Source organism: Brassica rapa, chromosome A01 (assembly GCF_000309985.2).
Source record: "Brassica rapa cultivar Chiifu-401-42 chromosome A01, CAAS_Brap_v3.01, whole genome shotgun sequence".
NCBI lineage: Eukaryota > Viridiplantae > Streptophyta > Magnoliopsida > Brassicales > Brassicaceae > Brassica > Brassica rapa.
The window spans coordinates 11846474-11866529 of NC_024795.2; the positions used below are offsets into that span (position 1 = coordinate 11846474).

General features: G+C 31.8%; 2 protein-coding genes across 3 annotated transcripts; one reads left to right on the forward strand and one right to left on the reverse strand.

Moving 5' to 3' along the window:
• Positions 1-12625: 12625 nt before the first annotated feature.
• LOC103871417 (subtilisin-like protease SBT4.2) lies at positions 12626-16723 on the forward strand. 2 transcript variants are annotated; one of them, XM_009149664.3, is made up of 9 exons: positions 12626-13834; positions 13916-14007; positions 14105-14351; positions 14446-14929; positions 15162-15256; positions 15365-15574; positions 15655-15766; positions 15850-16054; positions 16133-16723. In XM_009149664.3, exons 1-9 carry the CDS (start codon positions 13689-13691, stop codon positions 16660-16662), a joined length of 2121 nt encoding a protein of 706 aa, XP_009147912.2. In that variant the 5' UTR covers positions 12626-13688; the 3' UTR covers positions 16663-16723. The 2 variants fall into 2 exon arrangements, with proteins under 2 accessions (XP_009147912.2, XP_033140824.1); XM_033284933.1 differs by having other exon boundaries at positions 12626-14007.
• LOC103871407 (protein FRA10AC1) lies at positions 16659-19188 on the reverse strand. Its single transcript, XM_009149651.3, has 11 exons — positions 19037-19188; positions 18886-18953; positions 18515-18596; positions 18275-18358; positions 17853-17892; positions 17719-17764; positions 17575-17633; positions 17419-17486; positions 17137-17220; positions 17001-17050; positions 16659-16868 (listed from the first exon to the last, which is right to left on the reverse strand). The coding sequence occupies exons 1-11, from the start codon at positions 19090-19092 to the stop codon at positions 16762-16764; spliced, it is 744 nt and encodes a 247-aa protein (XP_009147899.1). The 5' UTR covers positions 19093-19188; the 3' UTR covers positions 16659-16761.
• Positions 19189-20056: the final 868 nt, after the last annotated feature.

The window sequence follows — 20056 nt, forward strand, 5'->3', positions numbered from 1 at the left end:
ACAACATGTTCAGATTTGAAACATTGAGCAATGGTTTTGGTTATCCTAATAAGGAACTATAGATTTAAAATCCCAAATGTTAATGTTCATAATAAAATAATAAATTTACAAGCAGCTGCATAGAAAAACTCAAGTATCACGTTTAGAGTTCTCACAAGTTTTGGATGCAAAGGAAACTAACATTTATTGATATAATAAGTAAAATTAAGATAGATGCCAAAAAGAGTGAAATTAAGATAGATGCCAAAAAATGAGTGAAATAACATTTATTGTATATGAATACACAAAGTGATTAGGTGGGCTATAGATATTTTTTAGCTTTAACTATTAAGACTATGGGCATGACCTGGTTTTTCTGCTACTACCCGCAAACTCAAATTTTACGATTGGTAGTGGTTGTTGGCGTTTTTCAACAATCACTCAAACTGTTCAAAACCGATTCAAACCGCTCAAAACCTCTTAAATTCAAAAGCTGGTTTCAGCTAGCATTTGCGGTTGCATGTGGTTGCAGGAGGGTGACTATTTTTTAACAATATAAAAAAAAAAAAAAAACATTCAGTAAAATTTTTAAATTGGAATTATAAAAATTCTAATTTAATTAATATTATAAATTTTTAACAAAAAATATTTTCTATGATTTAAAAAAAAATTAAAACTAGAACTTTCTAAATATAATTTTTATATTTATTATAATATTATGATTTTTGATATTTTTATAATTATATAAAATATATATTGTTAATTTATTATTTAACTGCTGATGTATTTGGTAGTTAACCATCATAAGTATCCCGCAAATGCACCAATTTCTAACCGCAGTACTAGCCGTATAAATCTTTTAAAACCGCTAGAAACCGCAACCACCCGCATCTGCAAACTCCCGTAAGCGCAACCGTATTCACTGCGTTTGAACCATTTAGACCCTGTGTACAATTACAACATTCAACATCTTTTTATATCTTAACATTCTACATTATCTTCTCTTTTTCTCACATCATCATTCAATATACATTTAATTTTTATACTCCATTTAGAAAATAAAAATATCAAAAATAGATTATTTAATTAATAATCAGGTTATTGATTTCAAATAATTATGAAAAAAAATATGAAAATATGAAAAACATTTAGAAAATGACATGTGTAGTTGAATTTTTCAACTCCATTTTATCCAAGTATGCATTTAAAAAAATTCAACTATCTTTTACAATGGTTTCGATTGTTGAATAAGAGTTTCAACTGCTCCATTGTATATCAATAATCTTTAAAATGGTCAATTATGATATAAGTTAATTTGAAAAAATTGCAACCATAAAAATAAAATTTGGTTATAAAGTCCCAACTTACTAAAATAATATTTTATTATACAGCTACAACAGTTACATCTCTAACAATGTTATACAGACAAAATTGTACTTTGTGCTGCACAAAATTTAAACTACATTTCAACCGATCATCATATGCATCCTTCCTCTTTTTTTCATACCTCTTTCAAAACCCCCTAAACTATTTTTTTTATTTAATTCCACAATTTGGTTTTTCTTTTGTAGTTGTGATTTACTAATAAAAACGTGTTAAAAATTACGTTAACCCTGATAAAAATCCAATTGTTAACCCGACATTGACCCGAAAAACAAAATAGATCACATAGTCGTTTATGAAAATCACGTTAACCCTAATAAAATCGGGCTGGGAGGGTGATAGAGAGAGAATCGAGGGTTTGGTCGTGGCTTTACGATTCATGGGTAAGTTGAGAAGTGTTGGCAGACGTTGAATGGAGTTATAGATTAGTCATCATTCATCTCATTGCACTTATCTTTCAAAATTGTTGTGTCACCAACAATTTTCTTTCTAAATTATTTTGTCCCCAGTTTTTATAATTTCTTTTATTTTTTGAAACTCCATTTTTATAATTTTTCTCCTATATATTATATGGGAAATTTGAACGCATAACAATAGCAAAATACGAAACTAAGATTCTAATCATATTATATGTTAGGCTACTATATAAGAACCATATTTATGTATAATGACAATAATACCCCATCCTGCGCGTGAGCAAGCGTGGCCCCACTGCTTCTTCCATTTTTCTTTATCCAGAAAACTGAACAGTTTCCATTTGCTTTCTAACCCTAACAAAGCGACAAAGAAGAAATATTTGGAGAGAGTTAACCTTTGGCAGAATTGCGGTGGGATTTCGGGTACAAAAGGCGGTGGTAAGTGGCGTGGCATGCCGATTTCAGACGGGAAAGCGAAGGCATCAAGGGAGGTAAGTTCGATTTAAGAGCTTTAAACCACCGTAATATCTTTTTCACCGAAATCCTGCTCTAGTTTTTTAAATTGATACATACCTCTGCAATAAATTGCAGATCTGCGCAAACGGGGTCATCAACCGAAGCGTTGTAAGGTACTATCGAAACTGTTTCACCTTTCCAATATACATGTCTGGGCTGTTGTCATTCTAAATTATCAATGTTGATTGTTTGCTTCTCTGAAAACAACCTTCTGTTTCTGTTTCCCGAATGCGAGAGTGGTCAAGGGAAAATTACAGTTTGGGTGTTACTAGACTATTCGATAATCATAAGTAGTATAGTCGAATGTAGGTTGCATCATTGGGGGTAAGAGTTGCTGATGCCTCTTGTATCGCAGAAGGCTAGACACGGTCTGCTATGTCACCGCATAAGGCCACTCACGTGGATCCGCCTCCAACAGGAAAGCCAAAGTCACCCATGTGGTACCAACCGTTTGTTTCTTTACGCGTACGCTCAATCATGTTGATCTTGATTGTGACTACTGCAGTTCAATCCCTTTGTATTAATTGTGCACCTTTTGTAAGAAGATACACACAACTTTCTATTTTAGTGGTTTGCAAAATAAAATATCAATTTATATGAAAGGAAAAATTAACATTCGCACGGGCCTGCGGGGCAATCTCTAGTTACTTTTAAATTATATTAAAGACTCTTATAATTAAGTCCAAATTCAGTTAATGAAAACTTCCCAAATTAACTCATAATTTTCTTTGAAATACAAATTTGAATAATTAATTCAATCAAATGCGAAAGTTATCTATAAGATAGTGAAACATTAATCTTATAATTAAACACATTAACCTACTTTGAGGATTAAAACATTGAGAGGTCTTAATGTAATAATGAAATCTGCCTACTGGACTTTATTTGAAGCCTACTTCATAACTTAATCTTATAATTAAACACTAGGGGAATTTCGGCGCTACGCGCCGGGTTCAGACGTTTGGTTTCTCTTTTGAATTCTATTAGTTTCATTTTCATCTGTTAGTCCAAGTGAGTCTGAATTGTTAGTTCTTGCCAATGAAGATTTGAGGGTCATGCCTATTTTATAAAAAAAAAAAGATTTGAGGGTGTTGAACTAATAATTGATTTGATGAGAATCTTTAGATGTTACGTCAATGCGTTTCTGACTCTTGCTGAGTGGATATGATAAAAAAAAAATTACTTATGGGTTAGATACAGATTTTTGGTTTACGTATGTAAAGGATTTTATTTATTTCTTTAATTTTAGAAGTCAGTACAGGAGAGAGTAATAATATATTTTAAAAGTAAAGGAAAAAACAAATTAAAGATTTTTTTATTTATGATAGAAGAAATGTAAAATGAGGTTTGTCTTTAAAAATCAAAGGAAATAATGACATATTTTATTTTATCTATGAGCAATGTAATCGACAAATTTCTCAACTCTTAAGAAGTAGTAACAATTCTTATTTAGGTGATTTATGTTTTGGAGATCGCAACTTTTGGAAGGTTTGAGTCTAGCCATGTTTTTTAGATATACGTCCTCCAGTTGAATAGGATACACACTGAGATTTTTTTAATATTCCTCCAGCAACACTCGGATGTAGGTAGTGGGTGTTCCCAGTCTAGGGTATTTGGGAACTTTTTTTCCTTCTTTGATCTTTAATACGTACCCTTGTTGTATTTTCCACCTATCTGCTTGAGAATAGAATGGTAAGATTAGTTTTTGAGAATATCTGCTTGTCTTGGTATTGCTTTTGTAAGACGGTTTTTCTAATTACTGGAGAGTAATTAGTGGATGAATAAAGTTTACCTATTAGCCATTTTAATTTGAATATATAAGACACTAACAATTCTGCACCGTTTTATAACGTACACCCCCACGATTCTCCACTTCATTAAAAATATTTTCTGATATTTAGACGCCGATATGAATCTTGTGATTTCTTGCACTTCGTTTCTTTTTTAACCCGGGTCTTTGTTCGACAAATATTTGGAACACTGACCTTTAAGATGGAATTAACAGCGTTAAATGCTTAAAGAGTTTTAGAAATGTATTTCATATTAATCTGGTTTATGAATCTGGGTTTGTTTCCACAAATCTCAAAAACAGAAAAAAAAGAAAGAAAAAAAAACAAAAGAAGCCAACAATATGGTTCACAATGTATCCAACTTTATACCCCACCATACCTTGTAGGAGCGGAGGAGGAGCCTTCGTCGTTGCCACAAACTCTATGAGAACATTATTTTAGGGATTAGGTGCCGCTGAAGATATGAATGTGATTAAGGTAACTGCTGCTGGCTCCAAAGTCATGATCAAAATAAAAATGGGGAGGCATCCTGAAATCAAAGCCAAACATAAAATAAATATAATGTGTGATGGCTATGCTAACCAACACTGATGTCAAGCTACTATATACAGTAACATAGCATGTGCCATGACTTTCCTCAAAGTCATTGTAGAGTTATGTTAATTTCTCCTCTAATGTATCCAACACTCCAACAGCTTAATGGGGAGACCCTAGTCATTGTAGAGTTGGTTCTTAACTCTAACTAAGTTAGATTTAATATTATTTGCAAGAACAACCTTTGGTTCAACATCAGAGCCAAGCATCCAGGAGCGCTGCAAGCCGTCAAATACACTCAGACAGAGAGGAGTGTCCCTACAGAGTGAAGAAAACCCAGTTATTGATACTTGACCAAACGGAGAAAGCACACATATGTTTAAGGAGGGAAATAAATTTGCAAAAGGCTAGTCGTGGTTGTCGTGACATACCTATCATGCCTTATAGTTGCCATATGGCATTGAGTACTATGGGTCTCTTTGTTGTAAACTGTTCTAATATAACCAACTTCCCCAACGTATCTGTCACAACCAAGACAACATTATGGAACCTGCCAATGAATTGTATAATAAAATTATGGATCCCTTATAAAGGATGTTTAACGATTTAAACCTGGCCACTCAGTATTCGTGTTGGCAAGTGCGAAAAGCCGGTCGTAATTGCAGAACCGAGAACTCTTCCTCGGGATAGGTCATTGCCTCATTGGTTTAAGTGAGCTCAACAAAGACGGTATGTTCGGTGAACCTAATAGACACAAGAGAATCCCCAAACTTGAAGCTCGGGTTGCTTCTTGCCACATCGAAAACACTTAGCTCATAAGCAGAGCCTTCTTGCAAGACATGTCTGAAGGTGTTTAGCCGGTGAACGCTGATCGACCCTTGTAATAAGCGTAGCCTGCGAATGGAGAGGATGAATCAGAGTAAACAAAATTGTGTCTCTCTATAACTGTAATTAATAAGTTGTATAGCCGCAGGAACAGACCCTTGGATAAACGTCGACTGTTCATATGAAGAAAAGGCAAAAATTAAGAACAATTAACAAATCATGAAATACTTATTACGTGATTGTAAAATTTAAAGAATTTTCTAAATATCAAGAGATTGAACCGAGAAGATAATTATAATAGTGGCAAAAGATACTTACATGCTCATCAACTAATAACATCTCAACGCTCATCTGCTGTCCCCTTTTGTTGATGTTTTTCGCCTCCCAGAACCTCAAGAGGCGGACCTCCGCCGTGTTGAAACATCTCCCGGCCCTCAAATCAGCAAGAACAGTGTACGAATTAGCCATCTGAATCGGTCGCTTGGAAATCGAATGTTTTGAGTTGGAGTTTCAGATTTGGTGTTTGAGCTGAGGTTTTCATGATAGGAGTATAGCTGCAGATCCAGGCAGTTTTAGAGCTAACGAAAAGTCTCGCCGAAAACTCAATGAAAGAGGAGTGGAGTAATCAAGGAAAAAAGTAAAATAAATTACATATTAAAGGAGATATGAGACGTTACGGTTAGGAAAGGGAGTGGGTTGTGTCGGTGAAACTTTGTGATGTCAAGAATCCCCTGAAGAAGAAGAACACAGAAGAACCCTAAATCTACGCTGGCTATAAACGACCCTGATCATCTGGGCCTAAGACTGGGCTATTTATAAAACACACACTAAACCCACATCACAAAAGAAGCTCAAAGCCACTTGAGTGAAACTCACTTACGCAAAAAAAAAACAACGGACAATAAAGCACGCACACATCAAAGCATAACGCGTGAGACACACTGCCTACCTACCGGGTCGACACGTAGCGAAAAACGCCGCTCCCTCTTTGCTGAGCTGGATAGCCTAAGGAGAGAGATAACTCTCCTTTTTATATATAGATATTATATCTCTCTTAAACGGGCGAACACAATTCTAGTTTTTTTATCTTAATTTAAAGTCTCTAATATATATCTAGCTTCTTTACTCAAACATATCTAATCTATTAAAATAGAAGTCAAATATAAACTAACCTAAAGACTTACAAATTATTTACAAGTGACTGTCACTGAAGTAATTAATAAACAAATCTTTTAATTATTCTTTATCTTTTCAAAATCAATTTGCTAAAACAACTATAACTAAATAGGATTCGGCTACAATAATTATAAATTGCTAGCTTGTATTTTACCAGAATGTTTTAAATTCAATTTGAATATCCCTTTTTGGCAAACTACTAAATATCGCTATTCCAGATAATTGGTTGAGATCTCCTTCTTCAGCTACATACTCGTGAAACACATACACACGCATATTTTTTTATCTATGTTTTCGTATGACAAATAATCAAATGCAAATTCAATAAGATAAAGATATTATAAAAATGAATAATACAATTGATGGTTTGGAAAATAAATTAATTAATCCATATAAACTATAAAATTGTTGTGTTTCATATTAAAAACAATTTAATATATGTAATGTTAAAAATATACACTAGCAACTATATAAAACAAATACTAATCGATATAAATTAAATCAAACACCCGCACGGGTGTGCGGATCCAACTCTAGTTCATCTTTATGTTTCATGTATTCCTCATAATTATCTTGTTTTGCATGTATTTTATTTTCATTGTTTGATCTTTCCCTCCCAAAATTAAGATTTAGATATATAGATTATAGATGTAGTTTTTATTATTATTTTAGCTGAAAAATATAGTTCTAAACAATCTTTTAAGAATGGATGCTGCATTTAATGTTTTAAGATACACAAATTTATCTGATCTTCAAAGCTTTCAAATCTTAACCAGATACAACAGACTTCATTAGCATACTCAGTTTGTCGTCCAAAATGCATAATGCCCTAACTGGTAAGTTTCATTCTTCACTTTAAATTTGTTTAAATTTGTGTTACAATTATATTTCCTTTTATTGCATATCTGTAATTTTTGTATATAAATTTTAATCATATCTTAAAATTTAGTTTCAAATGAAATATTTGTTCTTGTGTTTTGTGTTTTCTATATATATTTCACGTCATCAAAACATTTAGTCTTGAACCCGCAATAATATACTTCATTAGCATAATTTATTTGCAGAATTTACTAGGATAGTTTATTTAAGTCATCAAGATTACGGAAAATATAGCAAACTCCATCCAAATATTTTAACATCAATTTTTTTTTTGTAACAAATTCTCATTATAAATATTTGATTACAAGTTATTTTGAATTTAACTTGTATGTGCTTTTAAATATTGACTTGTAACTTTTTAGGCTACTAGTAAACATTAACTTTATATGTTTCATCCAAATGTTTAAAAATCCTAATCAAGATAATAAATTAAGAAGGATAATAATCAATCAAGTAGATAAATAAGCGATAATTATGTGTGAAGGAACAAAAATTAAATTTCTCATATTTAGAGTAAGAAGGATAATAATCAATTGAATAGATAAACAAGATATTATTATTTTTCAAGGAATACAGATTTAACTTTCACATATTTAATCGCGACATTGGGAGTTACTTTCAAATTTTATCATTCGAAAACATTAACATGAAATTATTTAATCAAGATGATTCAGTTATTGGGACTGACTTTATTTTGGAAATCACCTTCTACATAGAAAAATTATTTTATTTCATCCATGTAATGTATAACTAACATTATCAAACAGTTGTCACACGAAGTCTGCTCCGTAAATATTAAGTAGACTTCAAACCAAAAATCCGCTCATTAGCTAAAAGTCTAACGAAATAAAAAAAATATGACTATTCCATAAATTAACTTATTAACTTGTAAAATTTATTCATAAGCAAGACAATTCACAAACACACATACATGAAGGAACAAACAAAATTTTAAAATTCATTACGAATATGAAGAAAATGAAAATTTACAAAATAAAAAAGGAAGAATTATTTCAAAGGCTGCTCGAGGAGACTTAATAAAATGAAAATTTACCAAAATATACAATTAATACTTACTTGAGGAAACTTATTAAGTATATATACATGAGCAGTCTTTGTATGAATTATGCTATGATAGTCATGTTACGTTTGTATTTGACTTAACCAAAATTAGACTTTCCGGAGTAGAATTCAAATGAAGTATATACAAAAATAACAGATTATTTTTGCAATCAGCAATAATTGACTTTATTATATCAGACTTTACATGAAATTTTAAAATGTAATATTTCATGTGAAGACTGCTCTCAAAACTAGGGATTAGTTTTGCGTTAGACTAAAATCTTGAAATAAATTAACAGAAGGTTTCGACTGAAATATGCTTTATTTTTAAATAGAAGATTTCACACGAAGTCTTCTATTTGATTTTTTATTTTTTGGGTTAAATATATTGAAAATTTTGTTAAACAAAAAATTAACATTATCATATTTCTTTTGACATAGTGGAGACTTCATGTGGTAGCTAAATAAATTTCATGTGTAGTCTCCATTCAAAAAAACTTCTCCTGAAATCTGCTGTCAAAAAATAAAAGTTTTGGTCATATGCAAAATTAATCCGTTGTAACAGAGACTTTACAAGAAGTCTACTCGGTTTTTAATGTTTAGAAATGATAAATAGCAATTTCATGTGAAATCTTCACTGAACACAAAATGGTCAATTTCAAAACAAACATACATGTTTATCTTGATACTTGACATGAAATATTTCCGGAGGAGAAGATTTTATTTGAATTATGATTTTGCAATACATAACTGAAAAAGAAGTGAAACTAAGTTAATAGTTATTTAGTTCAAGTGAGAGTTCGTGTTTAAGCTTCTTCAAGCACTTCGGATTTTGAATTTTAGCTGAATGAAAGATACTTAGTCGCTAATAACCAAGAATCATCAAACTCAAACATGGTGAGTTTAAGTAAACTGTGATTTTGAAAAACAAAAAAGTTGAGGTTTTTGGATGAAATTAAAGAAAATAAATAGAAGATAATAGAGTTGTGTGTGTAAAGAATGAGAGAAGAAGAGACAACAAATCGATTATAATAATTTAGAGCATTAAATTTGGTTGTTCGTAGTAACTTGCAAAATTAATGGTGAAGGTATTTACCTAAATAATTAAAGACTTATTTTTGGGGGTGAAGGTTCACCAACCAATAGGATTGTATTATTTTATATTCAAAATCTTTTAAAAAAAGAAACAAAATATTTTCTCAAGCTATAAGTTATATTATATTTTTAAAATAAAAAGGTAAAATAAATAAATTAAAAAAATATATTAATTAAAAAAAATATATTTTTAACGTCCTCAGCAAAATACTAAACCCTAAATCCTAATCCCTAATCCCTAAACCCTAAATCCTAAACCCTTGGGTAAAGCTTAAACCCTTGGATAAATCCTAAACTTCAAATCAAAAACACTAATCACTCAAGGGTTTATGGTTTAGGGTTTAGGGTTTAGGGTTTTAATATTTAGTGTTTTTTATTTAGAGTATAAATTATCCAAGGATTTAGAATTTGCCCAAGGGTTTATAGGGTTTATGATTTAGGGTTTAGGGATTAGGATTTAGGGTTTAGTGTTTTGCTGACGACGATAAAAATAGTTTTTTTTTTTAATTCGTGTTTCTCTAATTACTATTTTTTTCTAATTTTTTTAACCTTTTTATTTTAAAAACATAATATTTCTTAACAATATTTTGTTTCCTTTTCTAAAAGATATCGAATTTGAAATAATGAAATATATTGGTTGGTGAACTTAGAGGTTCACCCTAGGGGTGAACCCAAGAATAACTCATAATTAAATAGTTATTCTTGAGTTCACCCACCAGGTGAACCTTTAGGTTCACCAACCAATAAGATTATGTAATTTCATATTCGATATATTTTATTAAAGAAAAAAAAGTATTGTCAAGTTATATTATATTTTTTAAATAAAAATATTTTAAAAAAATGGTAGTTATAGAAATTTTTTTTAAAAAAAATATTTAATGTTGTCAACAAAACACTAACCCTAAATCATAATCCCTAAAACCTAAAACCTAAATCCTAAACCCTAAACCCTTGGGTAAACCATAAACCCTTGGGTAAACCCTAAATCCTTGGATAAATCATAAACTCGAAATAAAAAAACACTAAACACTAAAACCCTAAACCCTAAATCGTAAACCTTAGTGGTTAGTGTTTTTAATTTAGAGTTTATGATGTATCCAAGAGTTTAGGGTTTATCCAAGGTTTAGGGTTAGGGATTAGGGTTTAGTGTTTTGTTGACGACATTAAAAATAATTTTTTTTAAAAAACTTTTTTCTATAACTACTATTTTAATTTATTTCTTTTACCTTTGTTATTTTAAAAACATAATATAACTTGACAGTATTTTGTTTTCTTTTATAAAAGATATCGAATATAAAATAACACAATCCTATTGGTTGGTGAATCTAAGAATAAGTCATAATTAAAAGTGTTTAAGCTATTTGAGACACTTTTGGTTTCGTGAAAAAAAATAGACAAAATGAGGTTTTCTTAAATAGCCTGATATGTTAGCGATGATACAGGTTGAAAATGGCAAAATATAGTGAGGTAAAAAAATTATTAGCCTTATGTTTGACAAAAAAAGGAAGGTTATTTTTGCAGGTTACCCTGAAATTAATACAATATATCCAAATGCAATTAAGAAAAATCTATAGTAGTGCTCTTAAACAGAAGATTCATTTCCTTAACACTATAAAATATTTTCTTACAGTTATAAATTTCTTGTTTTATGAGTAAGTGAACTAAAGATATATTGTATGGATACTATCCCGTTATTAAAAAAACTTATTTGAGATATTTTTTTGTTGTCGAAAAAATAGACAAAATGATATTTTCCTAACTGACTTGATTTGTTATGTTATATTATACTACACCAAAAAATAGTTGATATGTTACAGATGATATAGGATAAAAATAGCAAAATATGGTAAGGTGAAAAAGGGCAAATCTAATTTTTATATTTTTTGTTGTCATATTTTTGTAGATGTTATAAATTCCTTATTTTTTTAGTAAGTTAACTAAATATATACTGTAATGATATTATCTCGTTATTAAAAAAATTATTTGAGATATTTGTTTGTTGTCGAAAAAAAAAGACAAAATGATATTCTTAAATGACTTGATTTTTATGTTATATTATACTACACCAAAAAATAGTTGATATGTTATAGATGATATAGGATAAAAACAGGAAAATATGGTAAGGTAAAAAAGGGCAAATCCCCTATATATTAAAATAGAAGCATTACAACATATTTTTGTAGCCACATGTCATCACTACAATCATTTTTAGAATCCTTAGAAAAATATGTTGGTCCATATAAATATATAATAAGTTTTTTATTAGAATAACCATAAATTAATCATAAATGTTCTTCATTGTTTTCTTAAATAAAAATCATGGAATTACCTAATGTGGCTAAAGTATATATGACAATTAATGATTTTGAATAATAAAGATTTGATAAAAATCAGTTTATTCTCTATCATTAATTCATTTTAAAATAAATTAAACAACCACATTAATTAAAAATTTAGATTTTTTCGTATATGTTATATTTTGAATTTTAAAAAACATATATAAATGATTAAAGTTGTTAAAAATCTCATATTGAATTTTTTGTGATTCATGGTTTAAAATATGTATTATAACAAGATACAAATGATAACGAAATTACATAAGTAGTCAGCCTCATTTAATAAATATTATATATATGTATATTAATATTTTTCTAAATAAATTATTTACCATATAAAATACATAAGTATTTCAATTTTGAATTTGCTCTGAAATTTTTTGATAAACATTTTGAACAATTATTGACAACTTAATATTTAGTTTTAAACTTTACATTGAATTTTTTTAAAATTAAAAATTACTAAAACTATTAAACATCCCACAATTTTTTTTATTGTTATCACTGATTTAAAATTTGTGTTATAAATAAATACAAACGATCAAAAATAATATGAATATAAAATATTTTTTAACAGATGTCAATATTAAAATGTACTATATATCAATATTAATATTATTTAAACTTAATTTTATAACATATAAAATAGAAAAGTGTATGTCTGGATTAATAAAATTTATTTAAGTATTTGTACCAATTTAATTATATATGTAATAGCTACCAAATTTTTAATTATTCAATATATATTTATTATTTCATAATATGTAAAAAAATATATAATACTTAAAAATAATTTATATATGTCTTAACCTAGTCTTCTATATATTTGACCAAAAATTTTGGGTCATTTTTCCAAGTCACCCTGCAATTAATAACAATATATCTCAATGAAATTAATAAAAATATATCATAATCTTCTTAAACACAAGATTCATTTCCTTACCAATCTAAATTATAATGGTATTATCCCATTTAAAAAAAAAAAACTATAGGTAATTTTGTGAGAGACTAAGAATGAGATATTGTTTTATAATACTAGCCAAAATCATTCTGTGTAACTAGTATTGTGTTTAAAATTAAAGTTCATTACAAAATTAAAAAATGGATAACTCCTTGTATATAAAATACGTATAGAAATCTAGATTTACTAAAAAAAGCAGTAACAGATTTTCTTTAAAAAAAATGAAAACACTAATCAGTCAAATTTCCTCCTGAAATAAGTGGCCATAAAATGAAATAGATATCAATTCATAATCAAATACATAAATCTGGATAACATATATGTAATACAGACATGTATATATATATTCACACTTCACCTATTGAGAACTCAAATTGGCAAATAAACGTCTGAATAATGGCTACCCTTGGCTTGATCCTCTATCTTTCCTCGGTTCTTCTCATGAGCCTTTGTCAGCTTCCTACAGCTATTGAGGATGATAGAAAGGCAAGCAATTGCTGTTATATTACGGAGGCAGTGAAGGAGTAGGGGGGTCAACTGACCCCTATCAATTTTTAAATTTTGTTTAAATTAAGCCTATAACTTTAGAATATATTGAATAAGTGGATCATTTTTAAGGATTTGACCCCCTTGTTTCTTTAAGAAATCTCTAATAAATTTCTACACATATGATTTTGACCCCATTGATTTTTGTTTCTACCTCCGCCATGTCTCGTTACCATATTTTTAAATATCTATGTTTTTTTTTATTAGCCTATTCATCGTTATAGCATTTTGTTTGACGCAGGTATATATTGTTTACATGGGAGCTCTTCCTTCAAAAGCTTCTTACACTCCTATGTCTCACCATCATAATATCCTTCAAGAAGTTGTCAAATCAAGGTTTAAGACTCTGTCAGCCTTATCATTTATTGTATACGTCATCGTTTATCACTTGTCTTTATTTTCTCTTTTGTTCTGCAGTTCCGTAGAAGATTCTTTGGTCAGAAGTTATGGAAGAAGTTTCAACGGTTTTACAGCCAAACTCACTGAATCTGAAAGAGACAACCTTTCTGGTGAGATATATGTTTATATATTTAAAAAAAAAAGATTATTTAACTCACTATTATGGCTATTTCAGTATTGATGATGTTATGTGTGATATATGTGAAGGCATGGAAGGTGTGGTTTCGGTATTCCCAAGCACCTTTTATAAGCTTGTTACGACAAGGTCTTACGAGTTCATGGGACTTGGTGACAAGAGCAAGCAAGTTCCTGAGGTGGAGACCAATACAATAGTTGGTGTAATAGACGGAGGAATATGGCCTGAATCCAAGAGCTTTTCAGACGAAGGCATTGGCCCTATACCAAAAAAATGGAAAGGAACTTGCGCTGGAGGAACTAACTTCACATGCAACAAGTTAACAACATATTCTAACCTCTTCTCCAAGTTTCTTGCGTGCAAAGCAAAGATTAAACGAGAGATTAACTAACCCTAATCCAAATTTCTACAGAAAGTTGATTGGAGCACGACACTATGTACAAGACTCGGCGAGAGATGATGATGGTCACGGGTCACACACGGCTTCAACAGCAGCTGGAAACAAAGTAAAAGGAGTGAGTGTAAACGGTGTGGCCAAAGGAACGGCTAGAGGTGGTGTGCCTCTAGGTAGAGTTGCCGTTTACAAAGTTTGCGAGCCAGCAGGTTGCAACGCAGAAGGTATTTTAGCTGCATTTGATGATGCTATAGCCGATGGAGTCGATGTTATAACCATTTCCATGGGAGGAGGTGTTACTAAAGTCGATGTTGACCCTATAGCTATTGGATCATTTCATGCCATGACCAAAGGGATTGTTACCACGGTAGCTGTAGGGAACGACGGTTCTAAACTTGGACTAGCGTCTAACCTTGCACCATGGCTCATATCCGTGGCTGCAGGTACAACTGATCGAAGATTTGTTACTGATGTGGTTAATGGAGATGGCAAGACGCTTCATGTAAGAACTGATTTTCTTTTTCTTAATTTATTCAGTTGGTCTATGAATGCAGGTTGGTCTTTACATTTTAGGGAGTAAAGACAATCTAGTAAAAACTTAAAATTGTAATGATTTTTTTTTTTTGTTGAAATTTTGGGGTCTATACTTATATTTTAACCCATAAAAATTTAGGAACCATAGGTCAGTGTGTCACTTACATATGTCCAGGCTGATTAAAATATGAATCTTACAGGGAAGATCGATCAATGACTTCGACTTAAAGGGAAAGAAGTATCCTTTGGCATATGGAAAAACTGCTTCAAATAACTGTACAGAGGAGCTAGCACGGTAACTTGTACCTCAAGGATTGACCCTAACTTGCGACTCAAGAACTAGATGGAACTTTACTGTAATTGAAAATCTCTTCTTTTATTTATATGTGTATCCTATGCTTAGGGGTTGCGCCAGTGGTTGCCTGAACACGGTGCAGGGAAAGATCGTTGTGTGCGATGTTCCAGATAATGTTATGGAACCTAAATCAATGGGAGCTGTTGGAGTTATCCTACATGTAACTGATGTTGATTCTCCGGGTCTTGGTCCAATTCCGGTCGCAACCTTAGATGATACCAACTATGATGCATTCAGATCTTACGTTCTCTCCTCACCGTAAGAATCTTTTCCATATAACTTTCTGTGATTAGACTCTTTTGAAGATAGTTAACACTTGCGGATATAAATTAACATAGAAACCCACAAGGAACTATACTGAAGACTGAGACAGTTAAAGACAACAATGCTCCGATTGTTGCTTCCTACTCTTCTCGTGGTCCAAACACTCTCTTTAGCGACATTTTGAAGGTACCACTCGATACAAAAATTCACATAACTTTGCGTCGTAAAATCTACATTTGTTGGGCATTAAAAGGTGAATATGTATGCAGCCTGATATAACAGCTCCAGGAGTGAATATCTTAGCAGCATATTCACCATTGGGTCAAACTGCACTTCCTGGACAAAGCGTGGATTACTATTTCATGTCTGGAACATCTATGGCTTGCCCTCATGCCGCGGGTGTAGCTGCATGTGTCAAGACATTCCATCCTGATTGGTCTGCTTCTGCTGTCAAATCTGCTATCATGACTACTGGTAATTATCAATATATTTCCCTGAAGAAAGAATGCAAGTGATGTGACACCTGAACCGACCCTTTTTGTTTTGTTGCAGCTTGGGCGATGAACGCTTCGAAAAATGCAGAAGCTGAGTTTGCATACGGATCAGGACATGTTAACCCTACAGCGGCAGTTGATCCAGGGCTTGTTTACGACATAGCCAAAGAGGATTACTTAAACATGCTCTGCTCTTTGGACTACTCAGCCAAAGGCATTAGTACTCTCGCCGGTGTAGACTTTACTTGTTCCGAGAAATCGAAGCTGACCATGAGAGATCTCAACTACCCTTCAATGACAGCCAAAGTTTCAGCTTCTTCATCATCCTCAGATATCACATTTTCAAGAACGGTCACCAACGTTGGGAGAAATATATCCACTTACAGAGCAAAACTGACTGGGAACCCTAAACTCAGTATCACGGTTGAGCCACAGACACTCTCTTTTAAGTCATCTTGGGAGAAGAAGAGTTTCACTGTTACCGTCTCCGGCAAGAGTCTTGCACAAATTTCTGGTATTGTGTCGGCGTCTCTGGTTTGGTCGGATGGATCACACAATGTGAGAAGTCCTATTGTTGTATATACTTAGGTATCAACACCAAACTAAAATAAAAATAAAAGTAATTGATGTTATGGTCCCAAACTAAGTCTTAGGTTATGATACAAACAGGGTTTAACTTCTGAAACTCTAATTATCACCCTTCCCCGGAAACATTCCTTCCATGAATTCGTCGAAGTTTTCATCATCCTTGCCTTCTCTCTCACCACCTTCCAGCTTGGACTTGTTCTTTTTTCCTGCCATTATGAAAGACAACTTTGTTCATTCCCTTCTGAGATTTTTATTATCCATAACCTATCAAAAAATCTGAACCTAATCTCCCTTCAATAGACTAGAAACATAATATATCAAGCTTGGTAAATTCACACCTTTTTGCCTTTCCTCTTCCTCTGTGTCATCTTCACTGCTTGACCGATTCCTGAGTTGTTTCAAATGAAAGTATTTAGCTTAACAGAAAACCATAACCTTTAGATGTAATTATGATACTGATTTCTCTAGCCATACCGTTTACGTTTCTGCTTTTTCTTTTCTTTACTCTCTGATCTTTCAGCATCCTTTCTTCTTTTGTAGTAAAGCTTCTCAGCACATCTAGTGACATTACAGAAATAGAAAAGAGGGTTGTCAGGCTTTACTGAGACCAAGCAAGTGGTATACAAAAGCATATAAATAAAATAAGTATTGATCATTGCCGTAGGTACTTAATCTCCAAAACCACCACCAAAACTTTTCTTCACAATCAATATAAAAACAGAGATGAACAGGCTGTATAATGAGTGACTCTAGTACCTCTCACAAGTTACGAGTTTAACAAGGGCTTGTTTGTGTTCTCCAGCTTCATGATAAGAAAAATTCACCTGCATATTCAACAAGCTTAATGAGATAATCAGACACACACAGAGACATAAAAAAAAAGTAATTTAGAGATTTTCTAAAGATACATGCCTCATAGCTCGCTAACCCTTCTATTTCATGACACTGTTTGCTCCCACACATAAACTGCCCTGACAGAGATGCAATGCATTTAAACTCAAAAACTCTTATCAAAGAAACGTCCATGAAAAAATTAGAATCTGAAGTAATATAAACCTTTGCCTGACATAACTTCCTTTTCCGTTCTCCATCTTAAACCCATCTACAAGCATTCAGAATAAGCCAACTGAACAAAAAGTACTATAGGAAAACAAGCTAAGATGAAGTATCCATACACCAGAATTTTATACCTGACCAGTCTTGTATCTTGACATGTCAGCTATACAGTATCTTAAATCAGTCAAGGAGATACACAATACATGAACTCATCCACACACTCACAACAACAACAAAAAAAAGTACTTGTAACTTGAATAGGCTATCTAAGCAGCTGTTACGTGGCCCATTTAGCTGAGTGGCAATTTGATTAATGGGCTAGAGTATGTGGGCTGGGTTTAACCTAATCTAAGCATTCGTATAAAAGGAGAGGTTAGAGTTAGAGAGAGCTTTATCTAGAGATTAGATCACTCATGTTCATGGAGAGGTGAGAGTACTCTCAAGCAATTCTCTCAAAGTTACTTTCTAAACACTTTTATTATCAATCTATAATCAGTATTTCTCTTGATCAATCGATACCTAAAACGTATCAGCAGCTTAATGTGGTAAAGGATACTCCTTAAAAAGCTTATCATAGTATCGCTTCACCAGCCTTTGCTCCCAAGAAGGGTTTAAATCATCTTCTTCAGAACGTATAAACCTTTGCAAGTAAAAACCCCAAGATTTATGAGGAAACATACAGACAAGTCTCCAAGAGATGAAAAGATTCAAAAATAAAACGCAAGAAACCATTTTCTAATCAAAAACAGAGGCGAGAGTTTCAACAAGAAACAACTTATACAAGATTGCACCATACCGGTAACCTTCTCTAAGTGTGTCGTGGTCGGTTTTAACCGGAAGCTTGACTTCTGTCGGCTTGTCCTTGCCATAGAAACGAACTGCAAAGTAAATATACTATGAGACTCCACAACTAGTAGCTATTCCAAGGCAACAAAAAGGAATAATCTTTTCTTAATGGGTACTAAGAAAAAAAGAAGAAGATGTAAGGCTGACTGTAGCCTCCTTCCAAGCTCAGAGGAGAAGACTGTTCATCAACCAAGATTTGATTTTGGGACAATATGGATTCGGATAAATAGAAAAGCTCTCTTATTTACCCCCAATTCGTTGTCCCTTTTAACCTCCTAATACGAAAAGAAGCTACAAAAGAGCAAGGAGAAAGAAGGGTACCGTAGTCTTTCAAGAACTTCTTGTGTCGTTCATAAGCGTTGAGGCCACGAATGTGCGCTTGGTATTGCCTGTGGAAGAGACCAATGATATTAACAAAAGACTAAGAAGACATAATCGATTGTGAGGGAGAGATAGAGAAGGAAGATTTAACTGCTTGCGTTCTTCTCGGTCGTAAATTTCAGATCTGATAGTTGCCGAAGAAGCCATTATCCCCCGATGTCGTCAACCTTTAGGTCGTTTTATAATAGGCTGGTCTAATAAGTATGGGCCTTTGTGCTTAAATTTAAATTGGGCAACTCAATTCGGTTTGGTAAACGGGGTTTCTAGTTTCTACACCAGACTAGAGTTCACTTCCCATAGTTGATCATTGTCTCCCCTAAACATTATCTGTGAACTGATTTGCATATGTATTATCATCTTATTCAATTTCAATAAAAAAAAAATAATGACATGCATTAATCTAATTCTCACATATACAATTTTCTTTATAAAAGTTACTTTTTTTGGCAAAGTTTTTAATATGGTAATGACTAATTCATATATGTAAGCACGTTTGGTTTTTAGTTTGGTTCGGTTCGCTTCTTTCGGTTTTTTCTCATTTTACAAATTTAGGAACCATTCGGTTATTGAAAAAAAATTGGTTCTATTTCGGTTTGGTTTGGATAACGATATAAGGAATCTACTAATATCCACTAAAATTTTGTTTCCAATTCGGTTCCGGTTCGGTTCCATTTTCAGATAATTATGGATAGTTCATGTAAAAATGGATTTTCGATTTTATCGGATTAAATATCAGGTAATTTGGATAAAATTAAACATTTTTGATTAAAATTATTCATGTAATCTAATTTTCGGGTAATTCGAATAATTATAAATATTTCATATAAAAATAATTGGGTAATTCGTTTTTTATAATTTAGTTTTTAAGTAGTATTTTTAAGAGTATTAGTAATTTCAAAAACATATATAAACAATATTTTTTAGGTATAAAAATTGTATTTTAGATATTCAGGTATCCATTCGGTTTTTCGATTCTGGTTCAGTTTGGATTTCTTGGTTAGAGATATAGAAAAGGTTTATTATTTGTGAATAACGGTTTGGTTTTAAGTTTGGTTTTTCAGTTTGGTTTCAGTTTGGTTTTTGGTTTATATGCACATACCTAAGTAAGTAA